The 12,848-nt window shown below is 54.2% G+C and overlaps 1 protein-coding gene across 2 annotated transcripts in view; it reads left to right on the top strand.

Annotated features, from left to right (window-relative positions):
• The window catches only part of SLCO2A1 (solute carrier organic anion transporter family member 2A1), a 76,865-nt gene extending 65,548 nt beyond the window's left edge, over positions 1 to 11,317 (top strand). For both annotated transcript variants that reach the window (XM_045857408.1, XM_045857409.1), the window contains exons 11-14: positions 2,221 to 2,384; positions 5,813 to 5,877; positions 8,257 to 8,380; positions 9,306 to 11,317. In XM_045857408.1, the coding sequence (XP_045713364.1) occupies positions 2,221 to 2,384; positions 5,813 to 5,877; positions 8,257 to 8,380; positions 9,306 to 9,426 (474 nt within the window). In that variant the 3' untranslated portion in view covers positions 9,427 to 11,317. The remainder of the gene's footprint in view (positions 1 to 2,220; positions 2,385 to 5,812; positions 5,878 to 8,256; positions 8,381 to 9,305) is intronic.
• The last annotated feature ends 1,531 nt before the right edge of the window (positions 11,318 to 12,848 follow it).

The following is a 12,848-nucleotide window of genomic DNA, read 5'->3' as shown; positions in this document are numbered from 1 at the left end:
GGGCCTTGCTCTCCCTCTCTCTACCTGCCCTTCCCTAAGGTCACGACTAGATGCCTACAACCAGAAGTCGATTAAAGGTTGGCCAGTGTTCAACAGATGCTCATTCCTGAGGCTCAGGGCAGAAACCAGCCAGAGCACTCCTTCAGCAGAGGCCTTCCAGTCTCATCCTGATGGGTCCTAATGGGCATCTTTGGGTCCTGCCTCCTGGCTATGTACTAAAGCACATGGATAGGCCCAGAAAAATCAAGGGCAGAGGGTCCTCTGGGATGTGCACCTGGAAGGTTTGAGCTGGAAGTGGTGATCAAGGGCATTATGTTCACCCACTCAGCTCTCAGGTGTGGCCACACAGTCATACAGTTACTGAGGGGCGGATCTGAGTCTAGAACCCAGGACTCTGCCCCCATCTGGAGGTGCATCTGTTCAAGGTCATGTATTTCCTGGCCCACGTGTGCAGCCCCACGTGTGCAGCCCGCATTCACTAGTCCACTTGGAGAGGTCCTATCAGCCCTCTGAGCGCTATTGCTCCTGGCTTTCTAGGATCAGCCAGCAGCAAACTAACGTGAGTCAGTTCAACAAATAACCAACACCCGATACAGCCACGCATGCTGAGGATTCAGTGGTGAACCCATCAGACAAGGTTCTGCTCTCGTGGGGTTCACATTCTATCAAATACACGCACAATTTAGTTTTAGAAAATAACTCATGCCATCAAGAAACTTAATGGACAGAGTGTGCCTGGGGGGCCTCCCTGAGGGGGTGACATTAGAACTGAACTGCCAGTAGAAAACCCTAGAAAGACCCTAAGTAAAGCATTCCCACTAAAGGAACAGCGAGCGCAAAGCCCCCAGGCATGGATGCGCCGGGCATGGGAGAAAAGAGAGAAGGCCCAGTCTGGCGCTGAGAGAGGAGCGTCTCAGCCAGGCGGCAGGCCTGGTCTAGGAGTCAGTTGAGTGTTCTTTTTCCTAAGAGCAGTGGGAAGTCTGTGAAGCCTCCCTAAGGAGCGGAAGGCACCTCATTCCCTTGAGCCTGTATGGAGGTCATGGGCAAGGCTAACCTGCACTTGCCATCCTCCTCTCTGAGGATAAGGGAAGGCTTCTTCCATGGCCGCCTCTGTGTGCAGAGCAGCGTGAGTCTCAGGCGAGGGAGGACAGGGAGCTTGGACAAGGTGTTCCTTTAGTCACCTTCTAGCCAGAGGAGGTTTCTGTGGGTTTCTTATCTTTATTACTTACCTCTGACTCATCTACTTCCAGAAATAATCTTGACAAGTTTCCAACAACAGCACAAGTTATCACCACTAGCATACTATCAAGGAAAAAATAGAAAATTATAAGAAAAGAAATCCATGGAAGTAGCAGCCATATTATATATAACATTTCTGAGCTTCCTAGCAGTGGAAATAAAGAAGGTGCATAGATCTTGTTGTCTGGTAGAAGAAAGCACACTAGCTCACTAGTCCCAATCCTGGCTTTATAGCTGCTTCGACACTTAAATGGGCCTCGGCTAGTCCATCAGATACTGTGAAGGGGGCGGTGGCTGAGTTGTACAATAGTGTTAAGCCGTATGGACTTGCAGGCTTGAGGTGGGCACCTCCTTCTCTAGGGGCCTTCACTGGTAGGAGGATTCCTCTCTGGTAAAGATCCCGACAGATGAAGAGCTCAGTGGATTCCATTGTGTTTCCTTTGTTGTCTCCTATTTGTACCTTCCTCGCTGTCCCTGCATAAACACACAAACAGCAAAAACAGCAACTCACAAAACCATGGCAGGGAGCAGGGGGGTGAGGGGGAGGGGGGAGGGGGAGAGATAGGGAACAGAGGGGGAGTGGCTGGCTCAGAGAAGAGCCTTCCCAGCCCCTGGTCCCAAGCTGGGCGTGCATCGCTCACCTGGCAGTAGGCGCTCACCTGGCAGTAGGACCCTGCGTGTGCTGAAGTGGGTGTAACTGCTGGAGGAACCCAGCCCACACCGGGCGGCTGGTTTCGGTGAAAATGGTTTGCATGGCCCAACCAGTGGCCAGAGGTGGGATCCACGGGACACCTTGAAACACTGAGCTGATCTCTTCTCCCACCTCCGAGTCCAGCCTCACCCAGCTCCCCAGGGGACCTGGAGGGCAGAGTGTTGAAACCTGAGGGACCGTCGGGCAAGAGCCGGCGCAGGCATTTGATGTGTGTGCAGGCAACATAACGACAACACATTTTTTCTTTTTTCTTCTCTCCCCTTTTCAAGATCTACTTGAACTGCAGCTGTGTGACTGGGGGATCTGCTTCAGCAAAGACAGGATCGTGCCCCATCCCCTGTGCCCACTTCCTGCTCCCGACCATCTTCCTCATCTCCTTTGTGTCCCTCATCGCCTGCATCTCCCACAACCCCCTCTACATGATGGTTCTGCGGTGAGCACGCCTCCGTCCCTGCCTGCGCCTTTGCTTTGTGTCCAGCCACCCATTTGTCATCTCTACTCCTTTTCCTGGTCCTCAGAGCCCTTTGAACACGATGTACAATGCTCTTTGGATAAGAAATGGGGAGAGACACTAACACAACAGCACCTGGGCCCCGCCCGTGCTGGGCTTTGTGCAGAGCCCCTCACCGCTTCTCCCTCTCCCACAGCCCTGCGGTGTCCCCACTCTGCACGTGGGAGACCACTGGCCCAGGACGGCAGAGCTGGGAACAGCTGAGCCACGTGCCAAAGCCAGGCCGCCTGACTCCACAGTGCAGAAATGCCTGTCGATTCACTTATGTTTAAATCCTAGAAGAACTGAGAGGAGGGAGGAGAATTCAGTTGGATGCATGAAATTGGGGATGGAAAACTGGGACAGTTCCAGAGACAGAGCGAAAGCTCTGGGAAAGGATGAAAATGAGAAAAGTGCAGTGACTGGGAGCCAGGACTCAGTGCTCAGGTCGAAAAGGAGAGACTGGCTGAGTCGGGGGAGGGGGGAGGGCAGAGGTGTCCCATCACCACAGCACCTGGAGGAGGTCTTGAGCTTTTGACAGGGAATGACCCTTCCTTCACCTCACTCTCTGCAAAGGAGGAAACAACATTTCAACCAAATTCACCTCACCCACCCCTGCCTGCTTCCCACCTGTCCTCACCTGCTTCACAAGCAGAAAGGGAAAAACACAGAATTTCATGCTGGCTTCCAGGGCCAAAGGCCCCGCTCTGCCACACACTGGTCGGATGCCCCTGGGTGTTGCCGCTCTTGCTGCATCTCAGTTTCCTCATTTATGAAAGTGGGTTAATAATATGGACCTCAAAGTGTTGGTGGACCGGATTATATGGTAAATTGCTTTGTAAATGCAAGGTGCTCTATATATTGGTTAATTATTACTATTAACCACATAATAATAATAGTTATTATTATTAAGAGCTAGCTAGGTGCCAATGACCTATTTTCCCTAGGAGCCTAGGTGATAAAGGAAGAAGCAGAAGCAGTCACTTGTCAGGGTCTGGGATTTTACCCTCTGTACAAGTTAACTCGCAAACTCCAAGCTCCTATTCTGCTACTGTCTCAAGGATGCTGGCAGAAGACAGGACACTCCTGGGTCAAAGGCCAAGGACCTTGTTCCTCGTAGCACAGCAAGGAGCATGGACCTCATGCTGTGTCATCAGTCCTTGCCCCTCAAGTCCTAGGGGCTGACGTGGAGGTGCCCAGGGTATGTTTCCTAGGCAGCAGGTGTATGTCGCCGCTGAGGAACACTGAGCTTGGGAGAGCCACCGCTTCTGTAGACCAAGCCTGCCCTTGGTCTAGGGGGAGATTTGACCTCCTGGTTGGTTCCAGGTTGCTCGTTGCAACCACAAGCCTGAGAAGTGGTCCAGGAAAGGAGCAGCCGGGACCCTGCCTTCGCAGCATCCTCCTCAAGAGCATGTAGGGTGCCTGGAGTCCACGGCACAGTGCCTCTCCCAACACCGGTGTCACCTCTGCCACATACCGCTCCCCGTCCCGGGCATTCCTAGGACTGGCGCTTTCACCTGAGCCTCTTGAGGGGGATCCCTTCTTGCACCCCAAGTCAGATGGACCGTGATAGACACTAACCCTGAGAAAAATCTGTGGGTGGCCCTGATGAGGAGAGGGGACAGAATGAGGAAATTTCACGGGGATGGGAGGCAGTCCCTGTCAGACCACATCCTGGAGGACCTCTGTCAAACCCCAGGGACGGGGCAGTCATGGGGGAAAGCATCATTTCAACCACAGGATAGGCTTTTCCAGAAAAATCTCCCCCTTCCAAGTCTAGTCAGGGGCTGGAGTGAAACTGGAGAAGAGGGCCCAGGACCCCAAAATGGACTAAAGCTAAATCCCACTGGGAAGCTTGAAAGAATGGATGCTACTTAGTGTGAAGAAGGTGAGGCTTCAAGAGGACTTTGTAGGAGGCCTGGGCAGTGTTGTATCGGTCCTGGTCCCCAGTGGGCATGGGGCTACCGGCAGGGAGTGAAGTTTCACGGAAAACGTGGAAGAAGAGAGAGTGGCCAGAAAGCCAGCATTCATTCAGGGTTTAAGGGGACGGAGACCAAAAAGGGCTCAAGATCTCCATCAGAAGTCAAATGAGGGTGCCCAGGTCCCAGTCAGTGGAGCATCCAGGGGAGTCTGCCCAGGGATGAGGGCTGAGGCATCTGTTATGGATCAGGCCATCGGAGGGATCTGTAGGCTTAAGGGGAGCAGACATTAGACTGAGATGTGAGACCCTTCCCACTGTAGGGGAGAGTCCTCAGCAGATGCCTCAGTCCCCTGCTACACCCCAGTGAGCATTGCCCTCACCGGGCCATCCCTCACAGACGCTAGGAGAAGGTCCCTTTCCCGTTTACTTCTAGTTCCCTTCCTTGCTGTCTCCCAAGCCCCAAATGCTTTTCCCCAACAAGCAAGCACCTACAGAAGAGTGTGTGTGTTCACAGCACGAAGAAGCCAGGTGCCTCTGCTGCCCAGCTCCTAGTCCCTCACCTTGCATTTGGGGCAGGCAGCCAGGAGCAGGCCAGCCGGAGGCCCCACCCACCACTAGCCCTGGTGCATGTGGAAGCGTTCCACACCTTCTGGGATGGCCTGGCAGGACCACCTCCAGATACAGCCCCCTGTCTCTCTGAATCTCCTTTCTCAGCCAAATACTTTTCCCCTTTTGTAGGAAGAAGTGGGAGGGGCAGGACTGGCTGCCTAATTTGCAGGACCCAGTGCAAAATGAAAACGCCAGGCTCCCAGTTCCAAAACTACAAAGAAGTTTGAGACAGTCACAGCAGAGCATTAGACCACACAGCCTTGCTGAGGGGGCATCCCTTTGAGGCTGCACAGGCTGCACACCCAGAAAGCTGTCCCCAGATAGAGGATTCTTTTAGTCACACACAGAAGCCAACAGCCCAGGGCCCTAATTACACTTTGCATTGGGCTGCCTTTTATTGCTACCAAACAGGTCATCAGGCCTGCTGCTATGAAAATGTGCTTCAGCACCCTCTCCACTTCCAGCCCCTTCTGTCCATTACCCCTTGAAGGAGGCTCAGGGCAGCCCCAAAAATCAGAACACCAGCAGTTCTCAAACTTGAGGTGCATCAGAATCCCCTGGAAAGCTTCACACAACACAGATCGCTAGGCCCCACCTCCAGGGTATCTGACTGTTAGGTCCAGGGTGGGGCCTGGGAACCTGCATTTCTAACAAGTTCCCAGGGGATGTTGATGCTGCTGGTCCAGCGATCAAGGTGTGAGAACCACTAATACTAACCATGGAAGCACTTGGCCGGGGTGAACCCCATCTGCCAGTCTGCTGAGGCCGGCTGCCCGACCCCTGTCGAGGGAAGGCACAGCCCCGAGTCTTCCTGCTGCTCACTTGCTGTTTCCCTTTGCAGTGTGGTGAACCAGGAAGAAAAGTCATTTGCCATTGGGGTACAGTTCTTGCTGATGCGCCTGCTGGGTAAGTGTCTGAGGCACCCCCTTTTTGAGGAGTGGCCCTGGGACATCTGAGGGGGATGTGGTGCAGCGTGGGGATGGGGAAAGTCCTCTCTCCTCTCTGTTGTACAGAGGAGGTGTGTGTGATCCGTGCAGCCCCAAATGCCGAGACCCTCTGTTGGGCAGTTTCCTTGTTACTTATGGTTAAAAAGACTTCATCTATGGCATTAATTCCAAACTGAATTATGTAAAAAAAAGTGGACACAGCTGAGAATACCTAATAGAGAACTGAAGGCAGGTATCTTTTAATCTCTAAGAACTCTCCATCAGAATAAAACCTTACATTTCTGTCCCAGCCAGAATGATGACTGAGCCCAGCCCTGACTTCCCGCCCGTTTTACAAAATTCACTCCTCCTACTGCCCTTCAGCAAAAGTTCCTCTGTGCATGTGGGGTCCTGTGCGAGGAAGCCCTGCCTGCCATCAGGCAGCCCAGAGCTGCGCTCACGTGGTCAGTAGTGCCCACAGGAGGGCCAGCCGCCTTCGGGGAGCAGGGCACACCAGCCCTCCCCGGTGCATGGAGTGGAGCTAGGCACCCATGTGCGAGTCTCACTAGTATATTGCAGGCTCATTGCCCGAACGCATACACTGACATGTCCCTTCTTAACACATCCTGGCATTAAATAAACACATGGCACTAATACAGATACCCTTGCAGGGACACCGAGGAAAGGGACTGGATTCAACTGAAGATGTGTTTATTAAGGACCTAGTGGGTGCGCACTGCAGCGGGGAGGATGGCAATTGCAGTGGAGGGACTTCGGTTACTACCAAGTGTACTTTCCGACCTGGAACGCTGAACTCCTGCAGAGAGGCGCATTGCTCTCCAGGAGCCCGGTCTGCACTTGGCCCTGCAGCGTCTTCCATTATCATTCTGGGCTGTGCTGGGGATGTGACCTCCTGGGCCTGCTGAGTGGGAGCCTTTGCAGGGCCCTCACGCACCAAGGTCGGGTGAGGTGTTCAGATGATGAGGAATGAATCAACTTCAGTCACATTTCTTGGCCTTGGGCCACCTGCCCCTCTCGTCCCACTTCAGACCCTGTATTATAAGCACAGAAGATGCAGGGCAGCGGGATCCACCCTGTTCTGGAGGTGCCGTGGTCATGCCTGTTTTCATCTATAGCTCATTCATGACTTCCCATAAACCTCCACTGGGAAGGAAACCTTGCATTCTGCCCTGCCCGGCCAGCAGCGGGATGGGCTGCAACAGCCCCGGCCTGCCTCCTCCAGCCACTCTGCCTTTGTTTCTTTATTCGAGCTCCATGTGCGACCACGTTAGAAAACGCAGGCCTGGGGGGGATTCCATTCATCACCCAAGAATGCAATTCCACTCTGGGATTTTAAAAAAGAAAAAAGGACTTTGTACTTATAAACCCCAGCAAGTTTAAAATCACCCGCTGGGATTTGGTTGGACATTTTCTGGACTTTGTCTCTATTTAGGGAACACCATTGGAGGTCAGTCAGTCCTTGTGGCCAGTTTCAGTCTTTTTTTCACTGGGTAGAGAGGCTAGTTCCAGAAGCTTCCCACATATGGGTTGAGCCCCAAGCAGAAGACTGCAGCTTCTCACAGGGCCCTAAACAGAGTCTGGGAGCCTGTTCCCAGCACAGTGGTTCTGAGAATGGGATGGCCGGCCTGGGTGGGGACCCCTGACGGCCCCTCCCCAGTCCAGGGACTGCCTAGAACTGTAGCAAGCAATGGAGGGGCCATTCCAGGACATATAACAGCAGTAAGACATAGACCGTGCTGGACCAGGTCACTATTCAGCTTTGAGGAAGTTTGGGGGCCCTGGGGCAGAGCCTCTGAGCAGCCAGGGTGTTGCAGTTCTTCTGGGGGTGTTGCGTGAGCTTGGGATTCCAACCCCCATAAACTAGGGCTCACAGTCCAGCCCTGCCTCCTCTGACCTATGTGATAGTGAGCTCACCAAGCCACCTTCCTCCTCGTTAAAATGAGGGCACCCACCCACTTCTAACTGTTGTAAGAACCTGAGGAGCTATTACCCTGAAGAGCCCCCGCCACATGGTGGAGGTCAGCCATGTCCCCGTGGGACCAATCCCAAGTGTGGGGGCTGTGTTATCTGTGAGCAGGATCAAGGTGACCTTACTCTGCCCTAAAAGGATCGCTTGGGTCTCTCTTCTCTTCTAAGCTCTAGCGAAAGAGGAATTTGGGCTCCACAGAAAGTTATTCTGCTTCCCAAAGTCACTGTGATTCCCAGGGGCAGGGCAGAGCTGTTCTCACACCTGTGACCTGCACAGGTGTTGGGGGGCTGGCTCCCCATCCTGCTGGGCGCTTCTGCCTGCAGCTCCATGTGACCTGAGCTCTCTGAACTCTCTTCCCACCGGTGCCAGCCTGGCTGCCCTCTCCAGCCCTCTACGGCCTCACCATTGACTACTCCTGTATCCGGTGGAACTCGCAGTGCTCCGGCCAGAAAGGAGCCTGTGCCTACTACAACAACGACACTCTCCGAGACAGGTGGGCGCCCAGCATGCCGTGTGTCCCAGAGGCTGGCCCTCAAACCTGAGCAAAGGGTGGTCACCTATTGTGGTAGCTGCTGTGGGGGTTCAGGCATCTGAGACAGAAGGCCAGAGGGGTGATGCCATAGACAGGAAGCAGGGGCCCCTCTGGTGACCGGTATCTCAGGGCTCACAGAGAGTCATCCAAGTAACAAGACCCAGGGGCTGCTCTGACGTGGCCCCCAATCTGCAATCCCCATAGGCCCCTGGGAGGGACAGCAACAGAAAGAAGTGTGTCAAAAGGAAAAAGGGTGATTAGAGTCCAAGGGAGAGGCCGTGGCTGTGGAATGATGAAGCTAGGCCACCTCCCACTGCTCAGAAAGAGGTGGCCCCATCTCAGCTCCTAGAAGAGGTCAAGGACAGGCTTGCGTGGGCCTGAGCCCAGCTACAATGCCACCGAGTTTCGCGCCCCTTCTAGCCACCTCCCCTGCTGCCATCATCACACAGACCAGAAACAGCGGGGATAGGGGGTTGAGGGGCCTGGTTGCACCTGGGAACAGTGGTACAGTGGCACAGAAGGCTGGGAAAGTGGTGGACCAAGGGGGCAGAGAGAAGGTGCCCCTCTTCTTCAGGCTTATTAGGAGGACAGGACCCTCAAGGTTGGTGGGGTTGCAGTGATGCCTTTGGCCCTCTAGGGGGCGGCAGTGCAAGGATGAAGACCAGAGCATTAGGCTCTGCCTACTCACTGGGAGGCTTGTATCCCTGTGGCTCAAAGGATTGAGGAAAATGGTCCCCACCTGGGTGGTGACAGGTCCTTCCCTGAATGGTGACAACACAATCCCTGGGCCACTGTGAGAATAATGCTGCTCTTCCTGGAGGCCCTGGGACACAGGCTACAGAGCCTCCGCAGCCCCTCACCAGCCCTGTGTCCTCCTGCCCCACAGGTACCTGGGCCTGCAGGTGGGCTACAAGGTGCTGGGCACGCTGCTGCTCTTCTTCATCAGCTGGCGAGTGAAGAAGAACAAGGAATACAATGTGCAGGAGAAGGCTGCAGGCCTCATCTGACCCTTGACCCTTGGCCCTTGGCCCGGAACCCTCCAGCTTCAGAGTGTGGACCTACCTTTCCACACCTGTCTGTATTTACTAATGTCAATATGTCATTTCCTTTTTGTTTTTTAAATAAGAAAACAACCCCAGTCACCATTTGCCTTCCCTGCCTCCTCCCAAAGGCCCCTACTCAGGGTTCCTTAGGGCCCCTGTGCTCCTGGGTGAGCTGGGTGAGCACAGCTGCGGGGCTGGGTCTTCCCTGGCTCCTTGGGAGGAAGCCCCACATGCCTGCACTCTCCTCAGTGCTGGGTCCTCCAGTGAGGACGCCCCCTCAGGCAGCCCTTGCCCTGACTGGTCCTGTGGGGGGTGGTTTCTGAGCAGAGAGAGAAAAGGGGTATCTGTCCAGAGAAAGAAGGAAGTGGGCTGAGTGTGCTAGGGGATGGGGGAGCCTGACTGTAGCCCCCTTTTGTATCTGGGTTCAGCATCAGCACAGAACCCAACAGGGTCCAGTTTCCCTCCTCTTCCATCCTTGCCTCCTGCCCCAAGAGACTACTTTGGAAGCTGCCGTGTTGGGAACTATGGCCAGCAGGTCCCTCCCAGTTACCCACACTCAGGCACTGGAGCAGGCACCAAGACACCCCAAGGACGGTCCTCTAAACACTGTTCACATTAATTCTAGACCCTTCTGTACATGCGTCTGTGCATGTTTGTCTTTCTTGGGGTATGTTTCAAACTAAGAAAGCCACACCACAGTGGAGACCTGAAGAAGTCTGTGAAATTGCCGTGGTGCCCGACCCCTCCTCCCCCACAGTGTGGGGACAAGACTCCTCATCTCAAAGGGATGGGAAGACCGTCTCCAAGTTTTCCTGGGACCTGAGGAGGCAGCTTCTCACCGCTTCCCCTTCTGGACTTCAGGTGCCACTGAATAAAGAGAAGCAGCCCGGGATGCCAGCAAAGCCAGTGACAAAGCCAAGGGAAGGCCACATGCTACCGGGCTGGATGGTGAGCTGCAGCCCACAAGACAGGCTGGCGAGGCTGACTTTTGAGGTTTCAAGCACACTGGTATTCAGGGATGTTTCCTCAGCCCTGAGGGGTAGCGCCCTCTATGGGCCTGCAGTGGAAAGACACTGCAGCCTGGCGGTAGAGGTCCAGAGTTAGAAGCCAACAAAGGAGGCCTTCTATCAATAAATATATTTACTGGACTTTATGCAAGACAGTGTGAGTACACGGTTCTCCACTGGGCTTCACGGAGCTCCCACCTCTCCCCACCCACACTAGGGCCCCCTCCCAGACAGAGTGTGCTCTGCGGACAGTGGGGGGATGGGGAAGGCACAGCAGAAACCCAGAAATTGTCAATAGGATCTTGACCACCCATGCCTGCCCCTCAGACTGACCCTGCACCCGGCCCTTTGCCAGACAGGGGCCTGGCCGCACTGTGTCTTCCGGAGCAACTGGGTACGGGCCACTGCCACAGGTGGATCCCTTGAGTGCCACTGCTCTTGGAAGACTCCTCCAAAGACATATCAGAAGCCACCTCCAGAAAGGCCAAAAAATGTATGGCCGTGTCCAAACTGCCAAGAGACTGAACTCTGTGAAAGCCACTGTTACAGTGACCTTATTTCCAAAGCCAGCAGCCTTATTTCCAAAGATCTCACTCAGGGAGGAAGGCTCCATGCAGCCTCAGGGGCCAGTTTCAGCACTGAAAATGGTCCTGCTTGGAAAATGATTCCCTGCAACTAACCCTGGTCTTTCCTTCCTGCCGCAGTTTAAATTCTGAAGGCACTGCCTTCAGCTAAGCTCACGAACAGTGAATGCCAACCTTCAGATCCTGGAAGACTGGTTGCCCTCCCAAGCCTTGATTCTGCTATGATATTGCTATGAATATATTATAATTTTGCTATTGATGTAAGTGGGTCGTGAATTTGTGCTGCTATGTGTATCGGTCAGAGAGCAGGCTGAACCTGCACCTTCTGGCCGGAGGAGACGTCTGCGCCACAACCCGCAGGGGCCGTGTTCACAGGGATCAGAAATAATGCAGCTCTCAGCCCATTGACCTGGGACAGAGCAGGCAGCGCGTGCCTCTTGTTCCTTCAGGAAGCTCTGCGGGCACCTGTCAAAGGCCCACAGTGCTGGGCTCTCAGGAGGCCTGATCCCAGCCCTCGAGTTTACACCCAGAAGCAGGGTTGGTTCGTGGTGAACAGCTAAGTCCCGAATATGAAACAGAATTAATATCACAGTTATCATCGACCACTTGGTCAGTGGGGGTATCACAGCCACCCCCACCACTCCCAGAGCAGATGTTTCCTCCCGGCTGCCAGTGGGGCGTCCGATTGTGTCACCTTCATTTCGAGTCCAAGCAAAACTTGACAAACTTCTTTGACTGTCATGCTCTCATAGAGGATGTCATTGAAATGTAGATCCCCAGCCCCCTCCACTCATCCTCAGAATCTATTTATGGGGGTCTCAGGGGGCCCAGGAGTGTCACTTGTAATGGGACCCTCGTGTGAGGCCTCATGGGTGGCTGTCAAGCCCTGTGTGGTGGGTCAGCAGCACAGCACACCCTGGGGACGCCCACCTGGGCTGAGGCCATTGAGGAAGGTACAGACATGACAGGTCTTTGGCGAGCTCAAGCATGAGTGAAGGGTGACACGGAGAAGGGGTGCCTGCCCTTCTGAGTCCCTGGGTGACTGGGGTCAGGTGCTAGTGGGCACGTAAAACAGCCCAAGAGCTAACATGTGTATTAGGTTCTCACCAGCGCTGGGAATGGAATTCTCCCTCTCCAGGCCTAAGAGTACCAAATGTGTTGCAGTTATTTCTTTAAATCAGTGTTGTCTGACTTCCAGCGCTCGTCCTGCTGGCTGGCTGGAAAGTCAACATCAACCACCCTCAGAGCTGGCTCCCAGAGCCATCTGAGGGCTGCCGGGTCCTGCCGTGGTCGGGTTTTGCTTCTTCCCCAGTCTGAGGCCTCTCCCCCTGCTTCTCCCCTGAGCCTGGAGACCCTGCAGAGGCTAGAGCCCAGGGCTGGAACCACCTCCTGAGGTGCGAACCACCAATGCTGTCTTTCCTGGCCTGTCCCAGGAAGCCCACCCTCCGCTCCATTCCTCTCCTAGCCCCTCAGGGCTGAGCGAAAAAGCCAGGAAAGGAATGGTCTGCAGGAGGCTTTTTATCCCATCCTTCCTTGAACATTCTTGGCATAAAGAGGAAAATTCAGTGAGAAACAAATGCCAAAAGTCCATAAATTATTCTTTGGCTCAAAACCCTCTGGAGTGATCCTCACCATAGCCCCACAGTGGAGACCAGACTGACCTCAGGAGCCCATCTGAGGACAAGGAATCTGAAATCCAGGAAGTAACCATTGTGGCCAAGTTCGTGCAAACAATAATGGGTCAGACTTGAACTCAAACCAGGCTGTCCAGTCCTCTCCGTCTGGTCCAGCTCCA

The sequence above is a fragment of the Phyllostomus hastatus genome, unplaced genomic scaffold (assembly GCF_019186645.2).
Source record: "Phyllostomus hastatus isolate PE091 unplaced genomic scaffold, TTU_PhHast_1.1 phas_scaffold_129, whole genome shotgun sequence".
In the NCBI taxonomy this organism is placed as follows: Eukaryota; Metazoa; Chordata; class Mammalia; order Chiroptera; family Phyllostomidae; genus Phyllostomus; species Phyllostomus hastatus.
Note: the sequence above shows the minus strand (reverse complement) of the source record. Positions and strands in the feature narration are given on the sequence as shown.